General features: G+C 41.9%; 1 protein-coding gene across 1 annotated transcript in view; it reads right to left on the bottom strand.

Moving 5' to 3' along the window:
* The window catches only part of LOC124555286 (Hermansky-Pudlak syndrome 3 protein), a 175,999-nt gene that overhangs the window by 111,089 nt on the left and 37,573 nt on the right, over positions 1-27,337 (bottom strand). The window contains exon 5 of the mRNA XM_047129159.1: positions 10,930-11,213. Within this exon, the coding sequence (XP_046985115.1) occupies positions 10,930-11,213 (284 nt within the window). The remainder of the gene's footprint in view (positions 1-10,929; positions 11,214-27,337) is intronic.

Genomic DNA, 27,337 nt, shown 5'->3' with positions numbered 1-27,337 from the left:
TTAGGATGCATATTCTCACAGGATGGCAACTTAGTGAAGGAACTGGAAGCGAGGTGTAGCAAAGCTAATGCAGTGAGCGCTCAGCTACGATCTACTCTCTTCTGCAAGAAGGAAGTCAGTACCAAGACTAAGTTATCTGTGCACCGTTCAATCTTTCGACCAACTTTGTTGTATGGGAGCGAAAGCTGGGTGGATTCAGGTTACCTTATCAACAAGGTTGAGGTTACAGATATGAAAGTAGCTAGGATGATTGCAGGTACTAGTAGATGGGAACAATGGCAGGAGGGTGTCCACAATGAGGAAATCAAAGAAAAACTGGGAATGAACTCTATAGATGTAGCAGTCAGGGTGAACAGGCTTAGATGGTGGGGTCATGTTACACGCATGGGAGAAGCAAGGTTACCCAAGAGACTCATGGATTCAGCAGCAGAGGGTAAGAGGAGTCGGGGCAGACCGAGGAGAAGGTACCTGGATTCGGTTAAGAATGATTTTGAAGTAATAGGTTTAACATCAGAAGAGGCACCAATGTTAGCACTGAATAGGGGATCATGGAGGAACTGTATAAGGGGGGCTATGCTCCAGACTGAACGCTGAAAGGCATAATCAGTCTTAAATGATGATGATGATGATAACTTAGTATTAGACTGTGTAATTTTCCAGCTGTTATCAGTTTACAACCATCACAAAAAGAAATGTTACATGAGTATGACCAACTGTAATCATTACACTAGTCAAACAACCACTGGATGACATAGAATATAACCATTTAGGGAAGCCTCGATGAGTGTCAAAAACTTGAAATAAAATATTAAAATATTTCTTTATTAATCATATTTGTTCTATGTTTATATTGTACCATACAAGTTATAGCAATTTTCTTCCATTTTTTATGATGTTACCTAACAATGCACCTTTCATGCTGTTGGTATGAGTTTTTCTTCCATAAAAGTAGGCCTACCATAAATGTTTTTGTCAACTTTGTTCATGAGGTGCTGACATGCACTTAATTTTAGTGTATATTAGTTTGTAAAGTTACTCTTTGATCTGCTTTCTATGATCAATGCTAGCACTACCTACTGGCCTTTGTTTACCTCTTTGATAGTTCAACTGCCACTCTCAGTTTGACACTAGTTCTATTCAAATACTTAGCACTGTCAAATATGCCTACGCGAGATAAGATTTGTATTGTATTCAGTCTATGTGCTCACTTTCATGAGCTTTGCATTAAAGTTTGATTTTTATGTAAGTACAATACTATCTGAAATCTCTGTATATTGCAATACTTAGTTGCACACTTACGTATATTTTCTATCATTAATTTATTGTACACTTCATTCCACAGCTTCAGTCTGATGACAAAATTTTAAAACACATAACGCTAAAGAAAGGATTGTGTGATCAAGACCTTTCTATATCTCAAAGCTGTGCCAAATCCGAATGGTTGCCAGACTATACTATGGAAATATTTCTGCATCAAGTAATGGAAATATATTATGGTTACAGCAAAACATAAGAGTAACTAAAATATAGTGCGGACTGTGATACATACTATGCTGCCTAAGTCAGTTATAATGCTAGTATTGCCACCGGATTTAGATACAAAAACAATAGAATTCGATTCTATACCAATATCCATACTCTGTACACCACTGTGAAATTCCTGACAGAGCATACTTCCCTTTGTACCAATTATGTCTTCTTCTCACTCCATTCACGTATGGAGCGAGGGAAGAATGACTGCTTATACACTTCTGTGCATGCTGTAATTAGTCCACTCTTGTCTTCACGATTCCTATGGGAGTGATTCTTAGAGGTTTCTAGTATATTCATAGATTCCTCACTTACAGCTGGCTCTACACACTTTATAAGTAGGCTTTCACAGGCTAGTATGTGTCATCTTACCTGTCAGTTCAGTTTTCCAATATCTCTGTGATGTACCCCCATGGATCAAACAAAAGTTTGACTATTTGTGCTGCCCTTCTTTTTATATGTTCAATATCTCTTATTGGTCCTATTTCATAGAGGTCCAACACATTTGAGCAATATTCTAGGATAGATCATATGAGTGTTCTGTACGCGTTTTCCTATGTAGAGTGATTGCATTTCTGTAGTACTCTACAAGTGAACCAAAGTCTGCAACCTGTTTTACCTATGACTGAGACTAAGAGATCATTCCAATTTGCATCTTCACAAATTATTGCAACTAGGTACTTTTACGAGAGGATTGACTGCAACTGTGACTCATTGATAATGTAGTCATAGGACGCATTTTACACTTTGTGGAATGCACAGATTTGCATTTCTGAACATTTAAAGTATGTCGCCAACCTTTGTAACACTTAGAAATCTTATCGAGACCTGACTGAATATTTTTGCTGTTTTTTTCAGACAGCAGTTCGTTATAGATAATCACATCATCTGAGAAAAATCTGAGGTAATTACCAATATTGTCTGCAAGGTCATTAATAAACACGGTTCAAGCATCCAATGGCAGTGTTTCTGTGACCATTCTACTCTATGTGAAAGATGATGTGTAGACAGCAGTGGGACATTGACGTATGTACCCCATAGTAAGAAGCTTTTCTGAATGGTTTTTGCCCAGCACGAAACTGGCAAGTGAGCAGCTTCACTATGGCTTAGCTATCAACTGTTACTATCTATGGCAGTGAGGTTATCGCTTGCATGTGTTGATTCTAGCAGCAGATTTCTCCAAATCAAGATATACGAGGTCTGTTCAAAAGAGTCTAAAACATTAGTAATTTCACACCTATGGTGTGCTGGAGCGACATGCGGTTGGCATTCCTGCACATGCCTGTTTTTAATGTGTAACTGCAGAAAGTTTCATTGTTGTATGTTGGTTAGTTACTGCTCAGTGCTATATTGAGTAGAACATTGTGTCGCACAGTCTGCGAATTTCGAGATGGCAGAGTTAGAGGGGCAACGTGTCTGCATTAAGTATTGGGTGAAACTCAAGAAAACCTGTGCAGAGATACACCATATGGCGCAGAAAGCCTATGGTGATGAGTACTTAAGCTGTACTTGGTGTTACAAATGGTTTACACAGTTTAAAAGTGGCTGGACACAAGTTAAAGATGACCCTCTTTCAGGATACCCTGCCACGTCTACCAATGATGCTCATTTCAGGAAAGTCAATGAAACTGTGCATGGCAATCGAAGAATGACCATCAGAGGGATTGCAGAACAATGTAACATTTCAGTTGGATCAAGTCATGAAATCCTGACACAGCATCTTGGAATGCATCATGAGTCATGACCAGAAAGACCTTTGCCTTGCAGGATGTGAAGAGTTTTTCACAAATGAGAAAAGAGAATCATCACTGGTGGTTTTTATATATTTATATTTACACATCGAGTTCCATAGGACCAAATTGAGGAGCAAATCTCCAAGGTCATGTAACATGTCAATAAATGAAATTACAACATAAAAGTAATGACAGATGAAAATAAATGTTCAAGAACCCAAAAAAGTCACTCCATAAGTTTAAGTAAACACAATCAACAATACAATAAGAATCAGCTTAATTTTTCAACGAACTCCTCAACAGAATAGAAGGAGTGACCCATGAGGAAACCCTTCAGTTTTGATTTGAAAGCGCGTGGATTACTGCTAAGATTTTTGAATTTGAGTGGTAGCTTATTGAAAATGGATGTAGCAGTATAACGCACACCTTTTTGCACAAGAGTTAAGGAAGTCCGATCCAAATGCACGTTTGATTTCTGCCAAGGTTTAACAGAGTGAAAGCTGCTTATTATTGGGAATAAGCTAATGTTGTTAACAAGAAATGACAGTACAGAATACATTGAGAGGCCAATGTCAAAATACCCAGACTCGTGAACAGGGGTCGACAAGAGGTTCATGAACTTACACCACTTATTACCTGACCCGCCCGTTCCTGAGCCAAAAATATCCTTTTATAATGGGAAGAGTTACCCCAAAATATAATACCATACGACATAAGCGAATGAAAATAAGCAAAGTAGACTAATTTTCATGTCAAACAATCACTCACTTCTGATACCGTTCGAATAGTAAAAATAGCAGTACTAAGTCTTTGAACAAGATCCTGAATGTGGGCTTTCCACAACAGCTTACTATCTATCTGAACACCTACAAATTTGAACTGTTCAGTTTCGCTAATCATATGCCCATTCTGTGAAATTAAAATGTCAGGTTTTTATTGAATTGTGTGTTAGAAACTGTAAAAACTGAGTCTTGCTGTGATTTGGTGTTAGTTTATTTTCTACAAGCCATGAACTGCACCATTTGGACCAATTGTGAGCTACTCCCCGTATTCCGTAATGGTCCAACTTCTGGAGCAATATTTTGTGATCAACACAATCATATGCCTTAGTTAAATAAAAAAATATGCCAAGCGTTCAAAACCTTTTGTTTGGCCCATTCAGTGCCTCACAGAGAAAAGAGAATATAGCATTTTCAGTTGTTAAACAACTTCTAAAGCCGAACTGTACATTTGATAACAAATCGTGTGATATAAAATAATCAACTATCCTTACACACACAGCCTTTTCAATAACTTTTGCAAACACTGATGGCATAGAAATAGGTCTAAAATTATCTACATTATCCCTTTCTCCCTTTTTATAAAGCAGCTTTACTACTGAGTACTTTAATCACTCAGGAAACTGACCATACCTAAAGGAAAAATCACAAATATGGCTAAATACAGGGCTAACATGTGTAGCACAGTACTTTAATATTCTGCTAGACACTCCATCATAACCATGAGAGTCCTTAATCTTCAGTGATTTAATCATTGACTCAATCTCCCTCTTGTCTGTATCACAGAGGAGTATTTCAGACATCAACCTCGGAAAGGCATTTGCCACGAAAGTTATATGATTTCCTGTAGAAACTACATTTTTATTTAATTCACCAGCAATGCTCAGAAAATGATTGTTAAATACTGTACATATATCTGATTTATCAGTAACAGAAATATTTTTACTGTAAACTGACTTTATATCATCGACCTTGTGCTGCTGACCAGACACATACTTCACAACTGACCATATGGTTTTAATTTTATCATGTGAATTAACTATTTTTTTTGCATACCATAAACTCTTTGCATTCCTAACAACATTTTTAAGCACCTTCCAATACTGTTTGTAATGGGCTACTGTAGCTTGATTGTGACTACTTCTAACATTTTGATATAATTTCCGCTTTGTTCTACAAGATATCCTTATCCCACTAGTCAGCCACCCAGGCTGCCTATAACTGCTAGTACCCCATTTAGAACGTTTTAATGGAAAGCAACTCTCAAAGAGCATGATAAATGTGTTAAGGAAATCATTATATTTATCATCTATGTTATTGGCACTATAAACATCCTGCCACTCTTGTTCCTCGACAAGGTTTAAAAAACTCTCTATTGCTGTTGGATTAACTTTCTTACATAGTTTGTAATTAAATATGACATTGGTTTGAGTACAAAAGCCTTTTAGTGTTAAAATTTGTGCATCATGGTCTGAAAGGCCATTCATGCTTTTACTAACAGAATGCCCATATAATAATGAAGAATGAATAAAAATATTGTCTATGGCTGTGCTACTGTTCACCTGCACCCTAGCTGAAAAAAATACAGTCTGCATCAGATGATATGAATTTAGGAGATCTACCAACATCCTTATTCTTGCACCATCATATACAAAATTTATAATGAAGTCACCACATATAACTAGTTTCTGGTACTTCCTACAAAGTGAATCAAGAACCCTTTCAACACTTAACAAGTACTGGGTATAAATGTAGTTCAAAACACAAAATTATTAGGACTCACCACTTACTGTGGGAACACCACATTGCTACCACACCTAGCAAACTAGATTCAGCCATATTTATTCTCAAAACATTAAACCACTAGCAGCAGATGATGTTATGTGAATGGTGTATTTCTCATATTTTAACTTATCATGAACTACGGAATAGAAATGTTACATCAGTCAAGTAATGCAATTAAAATCTTCAAACTGCAAAAAGTGACAATTAGAATAATGCCTAAAGTATTCAATTTTTGGAAAATATTCCATTCCAAATGGAATATAACTGAATATGAATGTCACATCTTTGATTCAACGATCTAAAAATTATCCCCTCATAAGAACAAATCTAGGGAAACTAAGAAGTTGTGGAGTATAATGCCAGAAAGCTTTCACAAGACATGTCATATTCCAAAAATGTTGGGTTGAACCTAAAAATTACACATCTGAAAGAGAAAACAAAAATCAGAACTACTGAGTAGGATACCAACAAAAACAAACAGTGTCCCATTAATACTCCTTGAAGTGGCAAAACATGGTATAAACTTTTAAACAGTTTTATTCAACCTTAATATCATTTACAACATTTTGCTTAATAAATCTCAAGTATTAATGAATTTACTGCATTAAGTTTCAACAAAAATTAAATTTGAGCAAAATGTGTTCTGAAATCTATATTTCTGAGATTTGTTAAGTAAAGTGTAGCTTTGGGCCATTAGCCTATAGGGCTGGGGGATAAAAAGTTGAGAACATTCTTTTCGACCTTGAAATTTGACACTTCTTCCCCGTTCTTCTTGTGCAGAAGACGTCATTTGCTTTTCTTCAGAGTTTACTACACCGTAAAAAAAATTGCTTTGTTGGGTAAAACTGGACGTAGAATCAGCAAGCCAACTGGAGTCTCTTATTGCACGCAGTAAAATGATAAACTACTGTAAGTGCAGGGAGTGTTCTTGTGGGAATTGGGGATGGATGATGGGCTGCTATGTTTGTGTTGTACAAGGAATCTGAGCTTCACAGTACTGGGCCCTACCTGCAACTCAGAAAGGGGTGTAAGAAGACGACACAGAAAAAAGCGTGAGGCCACTATTTCGGCAGTGAAAATGTGCATATGGTATATTTGGTTGGGAGTGCACTGCTCTGTACAGATTCAATTCATCTTGACCGGACAATGGCGTTGAAACCGCCACCGCACCAAGGAATCTGCATAATTTCCCAAGAATATTGTGACACGGGTCTACAGTTATGATGTTGAGAGCAAGGTTCAGTCTCCAAAATGGATCAGGAAAGGTTCTCCAAGACCAAGAAAAGCTCACTAGGTCAGATCAAATGTCAAAGCCATGCTGACAGTATTTTTTGACTTTGAAGGAGTAGTTCATCATGTATTCGCATCACAGAGACAAACTGTTAATCGATGATACTATCAGGATACAGTGGGACGTCTGTGAGAAAATGTGAGAAGCAAATGGCCTGAAATTTGGTGAGACAATTCATGGCTCTTGCATCACGATAATGCAACAGCACTTTCACCCTTGTTGATGCGTGACTATTGTACAAAAAAACGAAATCATTGTGCTGCCTCATACTCTGTGCTCTCCAGATCTGGCCCCTGTGGACTTTTTTTATTTTCAAAGTTGAAAAACCTGTTGAAAGGATGAAGGTTTGCAATGACAGACGAGATAAAAGAAAATTCACAGATAACACTTCACGTGATCCAGCAAGAGGTATACCAAGACTGCTTGCGGAAGTGGAAATGGCGTTGGGAGCAGTGCATCAATGAGGCAGGGGAGTATTTTGAAGGAGACTGTGCACAATAAGTAAAAGGTAAGTGCAAACAATTTTGTGGACAAAGTTAAAGAATTTTTTGGATAGACCTTGTACAAAGAACACCCTTGATACAATAGTAACAGAAAATGCTAGTGTCTGCACACTCCCGTGCACCCCCTCCTACATTCTAGCAGTGATCAAATGTGGTGGTATTATGTGTTTTGCCTGTCCTGTACTTGGCTGTCACACTGCTACCCAGTAAAAAGTTTGACACATTCAAGTCCTCTGTGTGAATCATTTGGCAGGGAGTACTACCCATCGTACCACATATAGGGTTTCTTCCCATTCCACTTGCATAAGGAACATGGGAGGATGACTAAACAAGCCCTTATGAGCCGTGATCAGTCTAATCTTGTCATTCTGGTCCATTTGTGAGGGAGACATAGAGTATCATAGAATATCCTTACATTCTTTCCTTAATACTGGATCTCGAAGCTTTGTATGCAGGCTTTCACAGGATACTTCACATCTAACTGCCATTTCACATTTTTAAGCATTTTGGGATTCTCTCTTGAGAGTCAGACACACCTGTGACCCTACTTGCTGAACTTTTTTGCATACATTTAATATTCCCTGTTTGTTTTAGTCTGTATGCATCACACACACTTTGGCAGTTTTCCACGATGGGATGCATGAGTGTTCTGTAACGTGTACCTTTTGTAGAGTGACAGCATTTTTTGCAGTATCCTACCAATGAACTGAGTCTGCCACTGTTTTAACTATGACTAAGCCCACTAGATCATTCCATTTCACGTCCCCACAAGCTGTTACACTTTATTTATATTTATTTATTTATTTATTTATATTTATTTACTCTCTACCACAAAAGAAGGAATGCTTGGTTCCAGAAACATTCATCACATTATTTTTATAAGTTAACTGATTCTTCATGTGACTCATTGATATTATAGTCAAATGATGATACATTTCTGTATTCTGTGAAGTGCAAAATTTTATATTTCCAAACATTTAACACAAGTTATCAACATTTGAGGCACTCTGGAACCTTATCAAGATCTAACTGGATATTTGTGAAGTGTTTACTCCATCATAGGTAACACACCAGACACCACACCTACCTTTAATTCAATTACTCATGATTGTAAACTGCATGTGTAGGCTTGCATACCTCCATGGACTAGCACCACAACTAACGGCAAACATTTACTACCACTGGAGAAGCTGTAGTACCTCAAACTTTACATAGCAGTACCACAACAATCCTCATCTTCACAGTTCATTCGCAATATTTCTTAAGAGTTTAATGGTTTTCTAATTTCATCTGTTTTCTGTATAACTAATTTACAGAACTGCTTATTCCACTTTCTTAACCTCAACCCAGAGTTTTGAGTGAGATTCCCTGCAAATTCTTTTAAGTTTTTACTCTTCCCCTTTCTCTATCTAACTCTCCACCACAAAAGAAGGAATGCTTGGTTCCAGAAACATGAGAAATAATTATATATTACTTATACTTGTAAGTAACTGAAAACATGTTTATCTATTTTCCTTTAATATCTGTAGAAAAATATACACCATGTCATCAAAAGTATCTGGACACCTCCAAAAACATATGTTTTTCATATTAGGTGGATTCTGCTGACACCTACTACCAGGTACTCCATATCAGCGACCTCAGTAGTCATTGACATCATGAGAGAGCAGAATCGGGAGCTCTGTGGAACTCACGGACTTCGGACGTAGTCAGGTGATTGGGTGTCACTTGTGTCATAAGTCTGTATGCGAGATTTCCACACTCCTAAATATCCCTAGGTCCACTGTTTCTAATGTGATAGTGAAATGGAAATGTGAAGGGACACATACAGCACAAAAGTGTACAGGCCAACCTTGTCTGTTGACTGACAGAGACCGCCGACATTTGAAGAGGGTCGTAATGTGTAATAGGCAGACATCTATCCAGACCATCACACAGAAATTCCAAACTGCATCAGGATCCACTGCAAGTACTATTACAGCTAGGCAGGAGGTGAGAAAACTTGGATTTCGCAGTCAAGCACCTGTTCATATGCCACACATCATGCCAGTAAATACCAAATGACACCTCGCTTGGTGTGAGGAGTGTAAACACTGGATGACTGAACAGTGGAAAAACATTGTGTGGAGTGACAAATCACGGCACACAATGTGGCCATCTGATAGCAGGGTGTGGGTATGGCAAATGCCCAGTGAATGTCATCCGCCAGTGTATGTGGTGCCAACAGTAAAATTCGGAGGCAGGGGTGTTATGTTGTGGTTGTGCTTTTCATGGGGGGGGGGGGGGGGGGGGGGCCTTGTACTCCTTGTTGTTTTGCGTGGCACTATCACAGCACAGGCCTACATTGATGTTTTAAGCACCTTCTTGCTTCCCACCATTGAAGAGCAATTAGGGGATGGCGACTGCATCTTTCAACACGTTCGAGCACCTGTTCATAATGCACGGCCTGTGGCGGAGTGGTTACACAACAATAACATCCCTATAATCGACTGCCCAGCACATAATCCTGAACTGAATCCCATAGAACACCTTTGGGATGTTCTGGAATACCAACTTTATGCCAGACCTCACCGAACGACATCAATACCTCTCCACAGTGCAGCTCTCCATGAAGAATGGGCTGTCATTCCCCAAGAAACCTTCCAGCACCTGATTGAACATATGCATGCGAGAGTGCAAATTGTCATCAAGGCTAAGGGTGGGCCAACACCATACTGAATTCCAACATTACTGATGGAGGGCCCACAAACTTGTAAGTCAGTTTCAGCCAGGTGTCCGGATACTTTTGTTTCAGCCAGGTGTCTGGATACTTTTGATCACATAGTGTTCCTTTATCTTTCACTTATATTCTCTCATTATCACTACAAAATTCATGAACAACATTCCAAAAACAAATTTACTTGCATCAGTATTATGCAGATAGTATATTGGGACACAGTCGACCACGACCATAAACAAATGAGTTAGACTGCCTCTCTCTCGCACGGCTGCCAGCCTACATCTGCATTCTGTGCTTCCATAAAAGCATAACTGACATACTAATGGTCATAGGGATCGCTAATTCCTTGTGTTGTGGTGAGAGTTGCATTTGAATCCCGCCATACACCAAAAAACAAGCAATTCACAAGACAAACTAAACTGGAATACACAAAGAATTTGGCGATGGCTACAGTGCAACTGTTTGCTGCAGTTGGCAGAGGTAGTTTAGGCTTGACCTCTACCAGTATCTTGCGCAACCACAGTTCATAAAACTGCCATGATATAGTGTCTGCATAATAGCCGAGAATAATATTTTATTTTTCACATACCTCAGATGGTGATGAACACTTCACATTAATTGTCATTTCCAAAGGAGCTACTTTAAATGGCATGTTTCTGTATGGTGTGCCATCATTTGTTGAAGTATTTGTTGAACAATGACCCTGCTGAGTTGTTATTCCTGGCAGGTGGATAGTAAGAGGAAATGAATTATTGTGGAGCTTCTCAACCCAGTTGTCTTCAAAAGCATCTCTGCCTTTTGCTAAATTTTTATTGAATTCTGCTTCCAGCAGAGAATCCCAGTTAATTTCAGAATCTGTTTCTTTCTTGGTCCCTGAAAATGGAGACAGAATAAAACTAACTGAATATCTAATTGTCTTAACATTGATTTTTTTTTCAAAGCAGAAGAGTGTATTTTACAGAAAATAACCAGTCATTTGGGTGCTATCACTTGAGAAGAGAGCTGTCTTACCTAACAAGTATGCAAAGACATATAATTAAGTAATTATACAAATTCTCAAAGTTTCACTATCCCGGACAACAGAACATACTATGTATGACTGTACATACAAGTTAAATTTACTTTGAGTCATTATACCAGAAAATTAAATATAAACAATTTTAGGCATCATTAAAGCTTTAACAACATCAAAGATCATACTGCTGGTATGTTTTGTAGCTTTCACTGAGTAGTAGTCTGATTTTATGCATGTGAAACAAAACAGAATGTAAATGAACAATGTTGATAACTTATTGTCAACAGAAGTATCTTCATGTTAATTCTACCAACAGCTTTGATAAATCTGATTAATTTCTCAAATAATTAATTACTCAGCAACACAGCCATAAATAATAAATACATAAAAGCTCAAATAAAAACACCACCAAGAACCAGACACAAGGGAGCACTCCCTGGACTGGAAAAGTTGAATCATATCCTTCACCAGGGATTGATTACCTATCATCATGTCCGGAAATGAGGAACATCCTACCAAAGATCCCTTTCACCACTCCTAAAGTGGTATTCCTTCACACACACACACCCTACACAAGGTCACAGGGATTACATCCCTGTGGCAGACACAGGTGCAAGATATGTCCAATCCACCCACCCAGCACTTCCTACTCTGTTCCTGGCACAGGATTATCCTATCCCATCAGAGGCAGGACCACCAGTGCCCTGCCAGCAACCATGTCATGTACCAACTCTGCTGCAATCACTGTACAACTTTTTATGCTGGTGTGACAACCTACTAGCTGTCCGCCAGAGTGAATGGCTGCTGCCAAACTGTGGCCAGGAACAAAGTTGACCACTCAGTTGTACAACATGCAGCTGAGCACAACATGCTTGATTTCAATGGCTGCTTCACAGTCTGGACCACCTGGAGGCTTCATTCCACCACCAGCTTTTCTGAACTATGCAGATGGCAATACATCCTCTGTCTTGCCACTCCTTCACAAACCTGCCTCTCCCATCTCTATTAAGCCAACACTAGTCCACCTGCCAAAATGCAATCCTGGCATTGTGCATCCAGCTGGCAATATGTAAGAACAAGTGTGTGTGTGTGTGTGTGTGTGTGTGTGTGTGTGTGTGTGTGTGTGTGTGTGTGTGTGCTTTTGTTTGTTTATATATACACCCATGCATGCACGCGCATGGCGCCGCCCCCACACACACACAAATGGTTCAAATGGCTCTGAGTACTATGGGACTCAACTGCTGAGGTCATTAGTCCCCTAGAACTTAGAACTAGTTAAACCTAACTAACCTAAGGACATCACAAACATCCATGCCCGAGGCAGGATTCGAACCTGCGACCGGAGCGGTCTTGCGGTTCCAGACTGCAGCGCCTTTAACCGCACGGCCACTTCGGCCGGCACACACACACACACACACACACACACACACACACACACACACACACAAAATCTCTCTCTCTCTCTCTCTCTAGCTCAACAAAGAATTTCTTCTGAAAGCTAGCTAGTTTTTTTTCTGTGTGTGTGAATGTAACGACTTCAGTGGGTGGTCTCCTTTAGCCCTAATTATTTACATTCTACCAGAACTTTCCCACATATTTAAGAGCTTATGCTCTTACATGAATTCTTTAAACAGATCAAAATAACATGCAGAATCGTTCAGTGGTCATACTGGCACAAAAAAGAAAGATGACACAAGGAACGACAAAATAATGAATTTTATCTTCCAAAATTGTTTCACTGTGGACAATTTGTAATATGGTTCCACACTCCTATCATCATTTGAATGCTAGAATGACAAATACTGAAGAAAGTATTCAGGATACGGAAAATAAATGGGACACGATGAGCTATCTGTGTTACATGAAAGAACAGAGATCAACTAGCTCTGTTCATCATTCATGAGATCCAGAGTGCCGTAGGTATCCATAATGATGCTGTTTCCCTGGCCTTCAGAAAGGCAGTTCATACAGTTCTGCACTGTCATCTAGTGAACAAAATACGAGTTTACCAAGTACTGGATGAGATTTTGATTGGATTCAAGGCTTCCTTGTAGATGGAATTCAATATGCTGCTCTTAATGGGACAAAATCGACACATGTAAAGGTAATTTCAGGACTATGCCAAAGAAGTGTGGGCATGTGATTCCTCATCCCAGCTCAAGACAGCAGTGTAGCTAGAAAAACCTAGCCCTGCCAACAGGTTTAACAGAAATGTGATTTTAAAAAATGAGGCTCTGGCAACGCTGTAACTGCATGCAATGTGGCCAAGAACAGGTAGCATGGATTCTGTGCTGTGCTGGAGTTGTTTCATTAGCTCAGTGAGATGCGGCAATTCTGTGGGGAATGATATTACAAAGTTGCTGAGGTTCGAGTCGCGTTCATGCCAAAACTTTTTTTTTCCCTTTTCCCTTTTTTTTCCAGTGGCACACATTAAAAGAGAAAAGCTGTGCATCACAGAAGAGAGGTTCACTATTGAAATTGTGAGATATTATGTTCCAGGAAGATATATTACTTCCTCCCATATACTACTCACAGAATGACCACAATGAAAAATCAGAGAACTTGGAGCTAATACAGAGGCTTACTGACAAACACTCTTCCCACTCACCATCTGTGAATGGAACAGGGAATGGGGAGGGGGGGGGGGGGGGGGGCAGAAGCTAGTGGTACCAGAAGCAACTCTCTGTCGTATATTGTAAGATGATTTTCAGGGTACAGGTGTAGAAGTATCTTAGTTAATACCAGAGAGCTTTCTCTTGTTGCATAAATTAACTACTTAGGTGGGCCTCACATATTTGCCTTTTGAAGTTGTGTGCATTTGTTAAATACCTATTTTCATAGCTACAACCACCCAGAGGTGTCTTGACTAAGATTTTACTGAAGATAAAAGTAACCAAGTCAATATTGTCATTCATGAGTAAATAATCTTTACGGCTTAAGCCGCAAGTATGCTTTTAAGTATCAAGTGAGTGTTTGGTGAGCACATAAATCACTGTCGACATCTACGCCATTCTGCACTCATAAGATCTGTTTTACACTCTAAAAGGCAGAAAATATCATAGTGATGTTGATCACACACTACTTGCAAACTCCACTACATCACAGATAAAAGTTCTAGTTTTAGGTACATCATTTCACCTGCACAAATGCCAACAGTCACCTTTCAGTACTTCAAGTGCCCCTGCCATCCTCCAAAGCTACCTTCAACAGCTGCCTCAGAAAATCCCAGGATGCTGCAACTGACTGGACAAAATTATTATTTCGCAATAGAATAGAAGGCTCAAAACAGAGACTTTGAGTGTCCTTGCAGCATAGGATTGAGACCTGTTGGGATGCCCTAAATGGGTCAAATGAGGCCTACGGATGCTGCTACCCAGGTATGGGGCTGTGTGTGTGTGTGTCTGGGGGGGGGGGGGGGGGGAGGGGGGCATATGAGGGGTTTTTCAGATTATGCGACTCTCCATCCAACGCATACAACAATAGCTGTATGAGACACCAACGTATCAGTGTAAAATCCAAAGAAATGACCGTTACATCTACACACACATTGCAATCCACTACATGGACACATGGCAGAGGGTACCACATACGATATTTCCTTTCCTGTTCCACTCACAAATATAGCGAGGGAAAAATGACTGTCTTTATGCCTCTGCATGAGTTCTAATTTCTCTCATCTTATCTTCACGATCCTTATGCAAAATGTATGTTGGTGGCAGTATAATCGATCTTCAGTCAGCCTCAAATGCCGGTTCTCAAAATTTCTGCAATAGCACATCATGAAAAGTGTTGTCTTTCCTCAATAGATTCCCAACTGAGATCACGAAGCATCACCATAATACTTAAGTGCTGATTGAATGTACCAGTAACAAACGTAGCAGCACACCACTGAATTGCCTTCGATGTCTTCTCTTCATCCAACTTGGTAGGGACCCCAAACACTTAAGCAGTACACAAGAATGGGTCACACTAGTGTTCAATACATCGCCTTTATACATACACTACTGGCCATTAAAATTGCTACACCACGAAGATGACGTGCTACAGACGCGAAATTTAACCGACAGTAAGAAGATGCTGTGATATGAAAATGATTAGCTTTTCAGAGCATTCACACAAGGTTGGCGCTGGTAGCGACACCCACAATGTGCTGACATGAGGAGAGTTTCCAACCGATTGCTCATACACAAACAGCAGTTGACTGGCGTTGCCTGGTGAAACGTTGTTGTGATGCCTCGTGTAAGGGGGAGAAATGCCTACCATCACATTTCCGACTTTGATAAAGGTCAGCCTATCGCGATTGTGGTTTATCGTATCGCGACATTGCTGCTGGCGTTGGTCGAGATCCAATGACTGTTAGCAGTATATGAAATCAGTGGGTTCAGGAGGGTAATACGGAATGCCGTGCTGGGTCCCAACGGCCTCATATCACTAGCAGTCGAGATGACAGGCATCTTATCCGCATGGCTGTAACAGATCGTGCAGCCATGTCTCGATCCCTGAGTCAACAGATGGGGACGTTTGCAAGACAACAACCATCTGCACGAACAGTTCAACAACGTTTTCAGCAGCATGGACTATCAGCTTGGAGACCATGGCTGCGGTTACCCTTGACACTGCATCACAAACAGGAGCGCCTGCGATGGTGTACTCAATGATGAAAATGGGTGCACGAATGGCAAAACGTAATTTTTTTGGATGAATCCAGCTTCTGTTTACACCATCATGATGGTCTCACCCGCATTTGGCGACATCGTGGTGAACGCAGATTGGAAGTGTGTATTCATCATCGCATACTGGTGTTTCACCCAGCGTGATGGTATGGGGTGCCATTGGTTACATGTCTCGGTCACCTCTTGTTCGCACTGACGGCACTTTGAACAGTGGACGTTACATTTCAGATGCGTTACGACCCGTGGCTCTACCCTTCATTCGATCCCTGCTAAACCCTACATTTCAGCACGATAATGCACGACCGCATGTTGCAGGTTCTGTATGGGCATTTCTGGATACAGAAAATGTTTGACTGCTGCCCTGGCCAGCACATTCTCCAGATCTCTCACCAATTGAAAACGTCTGGTCAATGGTGGATGAGCAACTGGCTCATCACAATACGCCAGTCACTACTCTTGATGAACTGTGGTATCGTGTTGAAGCTGCATGGGCAGCTGTACCTGTACACGCCATCCAAGCTCTGTTTGACTCACTGCCCAGACGTATCGAGGCCGTTATTACGGCCAGAGGTGGTTGATCTGGGTACTGATTTCTCAGGATCTATGTACCTAGATTGCGTGAAAATGTAATCACATGTCAGTTCTAGCAGAATATATTTGTCCAATAAATACCCATTTATCATCTGCATTTCTTCTTGGTGTAGCAATTTTAACGGCCAGTAGTGTATAAGAGCCACAGTTTCCCAAAATTCTCCCAATAAAATGAAGTGGAGCACTCGCTTTCCCTACTGCCAATCTGACAACATCATCCCATTGTGTATCACCATGCAACATTACGCTTCGTTATTTAATTGATATGATTGTGTCAATCAGTACATTACTAATACTGCATTCAAACATTACAGGATTTTTTTCCTACTCATCTAAATTAATTTCTGTTTTTCTACATGTAGAGTGAGCTGCCATTCACCACACCAACTACAAATTCTGTCTAAGTAATCTTGTATCCTCCTACAGTCACTCAATGACACACCAGTGTCATCAACAGACAATCATAAATTGCTGTTCACCATGTCCGTCAGATCATTTATCTATATTGAGCATAAGAGCAGTCTCATCAAACTTCCATGGGGTGCTCAAGACAATACTGTTGTATGTGATGAACCCTCCCCGTTGAGGACAATGTATTGGGTTCTACAACTCAAAAAGACTTTGAGCCACTCACATATCTGGAAACATATACCATATGCTTGTAATTTTGTTAACAGTCTGCAGTGAGGCACCAAGTCAAATAGTTTCTGGAAGTCTAGGAATATGGAAATTGCCTGCTGCCATGCATACATGGTATGCATGATATCATGTGAGAAAAGGGCAAACTGACTTTTGCATGAGCGATACTTTCTGAACCCATGTTGATATGTGCACAAAAGCCCTTCCATCTCATGGAAATTCAATGTATTCAAAATAAGAATGTGTTCAAGAATTCCGTAGCAAACCAATGTTAAGGATATTGGTCTGTAATTTTGCAGGTCTGTTTTTTTACCCTTCTTACACACAGGAATTTGCCTGTGCACTTTTCCAGTCACTTGGGACTTTGCGCTGGGCAAGAGATTTGTGATAAATGCAAGCTAAGTAAGGGGCCACAGCCGTAGAGTATTCTCTGTAAAACCAAATTAGGATCCCATCTAGAGCTGGGGACTCACTTTCAACTCTTTAAGTTGCTTCTCTATGCCAGAAGTGCCTATTACTATGTCCTCCATATGGGAGTCTGTGTGACAGTCAAATAATGGTATGCTCGTATCATCCTCCTGTGTGAATGATTTCTTAAATGTGAAATTTAAAACTTCAACTTTCCTTTTACTGTCTTCCATTGCCACACCAGAATGATCAATGAATGGATAGAACCCTTTGACTTGCTTAGTGATTTTATGTATGACCAGCATTTTCTTGGGTTCCCAGCAAGATCTTCCACTAAAGAATGATGATGGAAATTGTTGTATGCTTTGTGGATTGATCTTTTTAGAGATGCACAGATTTCTACTAACTTTTGTCTCTCAACATTTCTGTGTTCTTTTTTAATCCAAGAGCACAGCAGTCTCTGTTTCCTCAGCATTTTCCGAATTTGATCATTAAATCATGGAGGGTGTTTCCATCCTTAATCCACTTGTGTCTCCAAAACATGATTTATAATTAGTTTAAATTTTGGCCATAGTTCCTTTATATCCATCATACTGGAAGTGAACGATGTCCATTCATTCTCTTAGTGGGATGCTAACAACTGCTTGTCTACTTTTTCTAGCGTAAATACTCTTCCAGCCATCAACACAATGATGACATTATGATCACTAGTCCCTGTTTCTATACTGACACTGCCAATAATTTCAGGTCTGTTTATAGTTACAAGGTCTAAAATATTTCCATTGTGTGTGGGTTGTCTAACTGGTTGTTCATGGTAGTTTTCAGAAAATGTGTTCAAAAGGACTTCACAACACTGTCTGCTTGTACCAGCTGCAGTGAATCCATATATGTCCCACTCTGTATTTGGTTGATTAGAGTTGTTGTTAACTAATACCAATTGTTCTGGCTATTTCTGTGCTACTGAGTGTAGACTTTCCTTGAATAATTCTACAATTGTTATGGCAGAATTATATGGACAGTTAACACATCTGATAATTGATTTGAGTTCACCATGGCCTTCTAATCATGTCCAGATAACTTCACACACAGACTTAATTTTGACCTCAATAGACATAATATTTTCACTGACAGCAACGAACACTCCCTCTTCAATGGCAATTAATCTACATTTTCAATATAATTCCACACCTTGCTACATATTTTGGACTTTCTACTTTGGTTTCAGCCAGCCCTTGGTTCTGTGAATAATTTTAAATTTTAGTGCAAACAACTTTCCTGGATGGCAGTAAGAACAGAAAATTTGCTTCGCATACTTTGCCAATTTATTGTTAAAATTTTGAAAGTCAAAGTGTGTCTACTTTGTACACAATCTGATTTTGCTCTCTGCTTATCAACTGGCACACATTCATCGGAGGACCTCAAACTACTGCTTAGCCTAAAAAACCACCATGTGTATTTCACAAATACTCTGCTACCTGAATAGCTACTTCCTATGTGTGGTGCATTCCTGGCCTATCAAGAGGAGTAATACAACTCTCCACTCCATAGCATATCTCCAGAAATCAGCAGCCACGATCTTCACAGAATCAACAGAGCTTCTGGCTGAGACTGTTCACTTGGCTCCAAACCAAAGGAAGTCGATCAACTCTGTGTACAATGCTGCACAATGCGAGCTCTGCTTGCTAGCAGTGAGTGAGGCCAGCAGTCTTCACCACTTCCACCAGCTGCCCATATGAACACAGTATGGCCTCAGAACCTAAGGGACAGGTGTCACTGGTGCCAATATGAGCAACAACTTTCAGACTGCTGCATCCTTTACCTTCAATAGCCAAAAGCAGGGCTCCTCCACATCTCAGATGAGGCCTCCCCAGCAAACACAGTGAAGGCACAATGGCATTATTTCCAGTCCTGGACACTATCTAGGGATTCTCCACAATGCACCTAACATTGGAGCTTCTGATAACCAGTACAGCCCTCCGTCTGTGTGCCTGCTCAGACCTCAATGAAGGAGTGACCACCTGTCCAGTCACAGAGTGAAAGTACGAGGGCAGACAGCCAGCCTCCACATTCATGCTCTGTTTCAAGTGATGCGACCGTGTAACAACCCACCACTCACCCTGCAGTGAACGCAGACCCCAAAATGAGCCCCAACAGCAAAGCCTGTGGGCAAAACAAGAGACACCTGAGGTGTCCATGCATCATGCCACTTTCTCTGCTGCCACCATATCCTGAGGTAGCAGCCTGCAGATGGCTGACAGTGGCGATAATAGCCCCCAGCTGCTTCCGGACTGTGGCCAACTCCTCTTGTGCACACACACCATATCCATCCTACTAACTTAGGAACTTACAGGTGACAGAATTAAAATCCTAGAGATAAACTATTGAAGCATTCACAATGAAGTGTCAGAGTCTGAAGTGCTTGTGAAAGCAATGGAGTTTTCAAAATACTAAATACAGAAAGCTGGTTAAAACCCAAGATTGGTAGCAGTGAGATGTTTAGAAAAAATTAAGTGTATATCAAAAGGATAGACTAATGGGAAATAGCTGTGGTATATTTGTCCCATTAGACAAGAAACTATAATACACCAAGATCGAAATTGAAACTGCATGTGAGTCTGTTTGGGCAAAAGTCAGTTTCAAGGATGGACATCAAGTTAAAACAAAAAAATGCCTAAGATATAATTTCATTTAAAATTACAATTACTCTCTGCCATTTTCACTCACATTCATCAACAATCATACCCAAACATGGTGTGCACAATGAAATTGATAATGATTATGAGGCAGTTGCAGCAGCAGTGATTATCAAAGTAGAAAGGGCAACTAAAACAAGTAGAAAAAATTATATAATCAACAAACTAGATAAAGAGGTAGCGTCATGCAAAATGTAGTGTCCTATGACTACAGTATCAATGGGTAACAACTGGAGCTGGTTAACTCATACGAAGACCTGGGTGTAACACTTTGCAGGAATAGGAAATGGAATTACCACAAAGGTTCAGTCATAGGTAGAACAGGTGGCAGACTTCAGTTTATTGGTAGAATACTAGGGAAATTAAATATGCTCATACATGAGTTTGCTTGCAAAATACTTATGTGACCCATCCTAGAATACATCTCCACAGTGTAGGGCCCATATCAAATAACACTAACAGGTGCTATTTAGTATATAAAAATAAGAGTAGCAGGCATAGTCACACATTTGTTTGGGACATGGGACGGCATCATGGATATGCTGAAAAAACTGAACTAAGGGATGCTTGAATAATGACATAAACTATCCTGGGACGGCCTACTTACAAAGTTTCTACAACCAACTTTAAGTGAGGAATCCAGGAATATACTAAAACTACCTCTGTATCACTCCCATGACAATTGCAAAAACAAGACTACACTGTTACAGCATACACAGAGGTATTGATGCAAACATTCCTCCAACATTCCATATGTGAATGGAACAGGAAGAAGCCATAATAACTGATAATGTGGGAAGTACCCTCCACCATGCACATCACAATGATTTGCAGAATGTGGTTGTGGATGTAGATATAAAGAGTGAAACTGGGTCTGACAGCATCACTTTCTGCCAAGACAGCAGACATAGCACTTCCACTGTCCTGATTCATAAACCTCAGCTGTTAGAAGACTGCTCATTGGTCCTCCTTGTGGGCCTGTGGATGTGAACAGATACTGTCATTTGCAACTAAAGATGGTCAAACAACAGATTACCTCAAACATTACTGAATGGAACACTGTAAAGTCCAAACGAGTGACTACATGTGTTGAGCACCCATTAACTGCAACATACAAGTGACTAAATGTGGTTCGAGATCAAATTAAGTTGCTCCATTAGTTTAGTTCTGTTCCTTCAGATTCACATTTATAACGCTTTGGCCCACTTTAGCCTACTGCTCTAAGATTCTTATCATCACTGACAAGCAGCAAGCCTTTGGGTCATTTCATGATTTAGCATATCACTGTGCAGGAGCTGTGCTAGTCTGCTCCAGATCTGTATTATTTCAAACACATTAAAGGAAAGTCCCTGGTGGAATATACATAATTTAACAAGTTCCTCATTCAGGCCACAAAGAGCCAATGAATGTCTATTGACTGCCATGTCATCTCCTGCCTTGTGGCATCATGCAGATATGGTATGGAGGGTGGTTATGTCAGCACACCACTCTCCCGGCCGTTTTGCAGACTTTTGAGACCATGAAGTCACTACCATTCGGCCAAGTAGCTCCTCACTTGGCATCATGAAGCTGAGTGCACCCGTTACCAAGAAAAAATCATTGGCAGTACTGGTAATTGAACCCAGGTCCTCTGCCTGGCAGCCACCTACACTGACCATTCAGCTACTGTGGCAGACTGGATTATACATAATGGAAGGAGTAAAGGTAAAACTCACCATGTATCTGTGTCATTGAGTCATTGATTGTCACATAAATAAGGCTGAGAACATTTCTGAGCTTTCAGATCGAACAGAATGCACATATAACCTGCATGGCTACATTGTCCCAGCCACCTACATTGTACTGACACACCAGCTCAAGCTAAATACTTTCGATTCTCATGAACTCCATGTGGTGTCACCGCCAGACACCACACTTGCTAGGTGGTAGCCTTTAAATCGGCCGCGGTCCGTAGTATACGTCGGACCCGCATGTCGCCACTATCAGTGACTGCAGACCGAGTGCCGCCACACGGCAGGTCTAGAGACACTTCCTAGCACTCGCCCCAGTTGTTCAACCGACTTTGCTAGTGATGGTTCACTGACAAAATATGCTCTCATTTGCCGAGACGATAGTTAGCATAGCCTTCAGCTACGTCATTTGCTACGACCTAGCAAGGCGCCATTACCAGTTACTATTGATACTGTAAAACATGTACCGTCAAGAGCGACGTTCACCATTTATGGATTAAAGTTAAGTATTCCACCAGCTACGTCAGTTTTTTCTAAGTCTCATTTCCTTGTCCTGTTCCAGACCTCACGCCAGCCTGCGTGAGCTAAAACGCATGCCTTTCGGCTTCCTCTAGTAGTACCGGGTTGGCTCTCTTGCCAACCCACAACATTTGGCGACGAGGCCACACCGTGTTCGTAACTATACTGCTCTGATTTACTTGTGTAATGGCTTCGCCACCATCTCCAGATGTACTGTCCGAATTTTATCGCTTACAGAATCAGCAGACGCAGGCCTTACTGGATGCCCTTGGACAGCTCGTCCAGGGTCAACGCGCAATGCAAAACGATGCGGCAGCCGCCGTTCTACCGCTAACGCAGCAACAACACGCAATTGCACCAACTTTTCGTCCTTTTGATGCTGCACTGGAAAGCTGGACGGAGTGGTCACGCCAATTTGGATTCCATCTCGCCGCCTACAGAATTCAAGGTAACGAGCGGCAGCCTTTTCTCCTTTCCTCCGTCGGGGTACAAACGTACCGTGTGATAGTCAAATTATTTGCCCGACGCGACGTAGCAACTCTGTCCTATGACGAAATTTTGTCTGCATTAGATGCATATTTCAAAGAATCAGTATATGTAGTTGGGAAAAGGTATACCTTCTTTCGTACAAAACGTACGGCAGGTCAGACTAATCGGGAGTGGGTTGGTACCTTGCAAGGCCTTACTAGGGATTGTGCTTTTGAGTGTCAATGTGGACTCCCTTATTCGGATACTATGGTGCGTGATGCAATTGCACAGAACGTTTCTGATGTTCCTATACAGGAACAGATTTTGAAACTAGTCAATCCCTCTCTTCAACAAGTGATGGACATATTGGATCGGCAGGACACACTTGACTTTGCTCAGGAATCATTTGAAACTTTGCCACTCGTGTGTCAGGTTAACCAGCCCGCCAGGCAAGCTGCATGGAACAGTAAACAGTCCTCGCGCTCGGCCGCGCCAAAGCCGCCTGGCTCTCAGCCACGTGTACCGCGCCGACAAGCAAATGCAGTGCTAAAATCATGCCCGCGGTGTGCTACTAGGCATTCGCGTGAGAACTGCCTGTCACGCCAAGCTATTTGCTTTTTCTGTAATAAAAAAGGACATGTTCAACGCGTTTGCCGGAAAAAGCTCAAATCGGAAGCTCAAAACCATTCCAGGCCCTTTGCTTCGCACCGGAATCGGAATCAAACCAAGGATACTCAGGCTCGCGACACTTTGCCCATGGAAATTCATGTAGTTCATGCCACTCCGCCCAGTGCCACTCTCTCTAACAGTGACTGTGTTCGTCCCACAAATAGTGTGCGTCGACATCGCAGGAACTCCCATCAAGTCGCAAGTGATTTTATACCAGTGTCAGTTCACGTTGCACGAGACAGTCACTCTTGTCGTCAGCAGGACAACAAACTTTTTGTGGACTTGGACATTAATGGCAAAGTGATACCATTCCAGCTTGATATCGGGGCTGCAGTTTCACTGATCAATCAAAACACTTACAAACTGCTGGGCACACCTCCGTTGCGTGCCGCAAATGTTAAGTTAAGTACCTACTTAGGTCACAAGCTCCCTGTGTTAGGACAGTGCAGCCTTCTTGCAACATACAAGGGACACACAAAACTTGTGTCATTTTACGTCCTTCGTTCTTCTTCTGCAGTGAACTTGTTTGGTTTCAATTTATTTCAGTTGTTTAACTTGTCTATAGTAAATCAGGCCTATCAGTGAACCAGACTGTGCCTTCAGACTGTGTTTCTCGTCTGTGTGAAGAATTTGCAGACATTTTTGCACTGGGCCTCGGTTGCGCTAAGAACTATAAAGCACATTTGGAACTGAAAGTAAACGTGCAACCGAAATTTTTCAGAGCGCGCAATGTTCCCCACGCATTGCGTGATGCGGTCGCAAAAACATTACATGATTTGGAATCATAAGGTGTCATTGAACATGTGCAGGCTTCTCTCTGGGCATCACCCTTAGTAATTTTGCCAAAACCTTCCGGAAAATTGAGACTTTGTGTGGACTTCAAGGCAACAGTGAATCCACAACTAGTGCCTGCAACTTTTCCTTTACCCCGTCCGGAAGATCTTTTTGACAAACTGTGCCCGGGTAAATATTTTTTGAAGTTGTACCTAGCAGATGCGTACTTGCAAATACCGGTGGACGAAGAATCCCAGCGCGTTTTGGTGGTTAACACGCATCTTGGTTTGTATCGATTCAAATGACTGCCATTCGGGTGTGCATCCGCCCCTGCATTGTTTCAGCAATATCTACAAACTATTTGTGCGTCGGTCCCTACTGCAGCAAACTATCTGGACAATATTGTGATCTCCGGAAAGACGGAAGAAGAACATTTAGCCAATCTCAGAACATTATTTCAGGTCTTGCGACAAAATGGTCTTCGCTTGCGGAAGGACAAATGTGTGTTTTTTGCTCGTGACTTACCCTATCTGGGACATGTACTCAATGCCCAAGGCATACATCCCAGTCCAGAGCACCTCCGTGCCATACAAGACTTGCCTTCGCCGCAGAATTTGAAGCAGCTACAGATTGTGCTGGGAAAAATAAATTACTATAACAGATATGTGCTACATGCCTCTTCCATTTCAGCTCCGCTTCATCGCTTACGCCGTAAGGGTGTTCCGTTTGTCTGGACGACGGAATGCAAATGCGCCTTTCGCCAGTTGAAATCGGCGTTGCTTTCCCAATACTTGCCTTACGCCATTCGATCCCCAGAAGCCCCTTTTGTTGATGGTGGATGCATCAGATTTCGGGATCGGTGCTGCGTTTGCGCACAAAGATGGATCGCACGATCGCCCTATTGCCTTTGCGTCCAAATTGCTCTCGTCTGCACAAAGAAATTATTCACAGATCGAGAAAGAAGCATTGGCTCTCATCTTTGGTGTTACAAAGTTTCATGATTTCTTGTATGGTCGTCACTTTAACATCATCACAGACCACAAACCTTTGACATCGCTTTTTCATCCGACCAAGCCTGTACCTCCACGTACAGCGCAGAAATTCATTCGCTGGTCTATTTTCCTCTCGCAGTACCGCTACGATATCTTGTATCGATCCACTGCTCAGCACGAAAACGCCGATGCGTTGTCCTGTTTGCCTGTTGCTGAGGATAGAGCATTTGATTCCTCCGAACTTGCTTGCATGTTCATTGATTCGGAAACCGATGACGTGGTCGAATCGTTTCAGATTGATTTTCGTTGTGTAGCTACAGCCACAGGTGCCGACCCTGTCCTTGCTACCCTTCTGCGTTTTGTTGCTACGCAATGGCCCTTGTCAAAGTCACGGATCGGGGATCCGTTGGTTCGCCGATTTTTTGCTCACAAGGAGAGACTTTTTGTACAACGTGGTGTTTTGCTGTTGCGTTCTGATAATGATCAGTCCCGGGTCGTGGTCCCACGTTCGTTACAGTCCTCTGTCTTACAGCTTCTCCACCAAGGACATTGGGGTATAGTGAGAACGAAACAACTTGCTCGTCAGCACTGTACTTGGTTTGGAATCGATGCCGCGATTACGAATATGTGCTCTTCTTGCATGGTGTGTGCCGAACAACAATCAGCACCACCGCGGAAATTCTTTGCATGGCCACAAGCCACTTCCCCTTGGCAATGCTTACACATCGATTTTGCTGGTCCATTCTGGAATGTTCGATGGTTGGTTGTGGTAGATTCATTCAGTAATTTTCCTTTTGTTGTCCGGATGTCTTCCATGACGTCATCTGCCACCATCCAAGCATTATCCGCTATCTTTTGCATTGAAGGTCTTCCACAGACTATAGTTTCTGACATGGCCCACAATTCATGTCCGCAGAATTTCAGTCATTCTGCAAGGCCAATGGTATTCAACATCTGACGTCCGCGCCGTTTTCGCCACAGTCAAATGGTGCCGCTGAACCTTTGGTTGAAGTTGAACGAGTCGCATTCTCGGGAGGACGTGTTATTGCTCTTTTTGTCCTCGTATCGCTCTCAGCCCTGAGATGATCGCTCGCCGGCTGAGTTGCTCCACGGTCGCCCTCATCGAACCTTGATGTCTTTGCTACATCCGCCGCATCAGGTTCCTGTGCAGCGGCAGACACCTGCTTTTGCTCCAGGCGACGTTGCCTACTATCGTCACTATCGAGGTTCACGGCGTTGGCTCGAAGGGCGCATTCTTCGCTGCCTCGGCCGCACTATGTATCTGGCTTTGGGGGCCTCTGGTGAGGTGCGTCGGCATCTCAATGAGCTGCGCCTCTGTCATCGCACGGGATCTGCCGCTCCCCATCTGCTTTCAACAACAGAGCCGTCCGGTCAGCGCCCTGGGGACCCACCTACTGGCTCGCCTCAGCCCCAGGTGTTACCGACGCTGCCTTCCATTTTGCCCCATGGCGACGCGACGCCGCCGCCTGTTCTCCCGCCGGCGACACCCGCAGTGGACGCGTCGCTGCAACCATCGGGCGCCTCCCTGGGTCACGCGCCACCGATCGCTTCCCGTGACCAGTTGTCCTCCAACATGGAACTCTTGCCCGCTCCGGACCATATGTCGTCTTCGCCCGTCGGGTGCTCCGGCCCGATGGAGGTCGACCCTTCGGCCCCTCCTGTCTCTCTACGGGCGCATACACCTCATGTTGGCGTGCACCCTGGAGCAGGTTTTCAGGCGTTTCCTAGCTCCCCTCAGTCCGAATGGCAGGGTGCGGGTGGCACAGCCTCGCCTGTTGTTAGGCTCCCCACCTCGTCGCATACGT

Source organism: Schistocerca americana, chromosome X (genome assembly GCF_021461395.2).
Source record: "Schistocerca americana isolate TAMUIC-IGC-003095 chromosome X, iqSchAmer2.1, whole genome shotgun sequence".
Classification (NCBI taxonomy): domain Eukaryota; kingdom Metazoa; phylum Arthropoda; class Insecta; order Orthoptera; family Acrididae; genus Schistocerca; species Schistocerca americana.
Note: the sequence above shows the minus strand (reverse complement) of the source record. Positions and strands in the feature narration are given on the sequence as shown.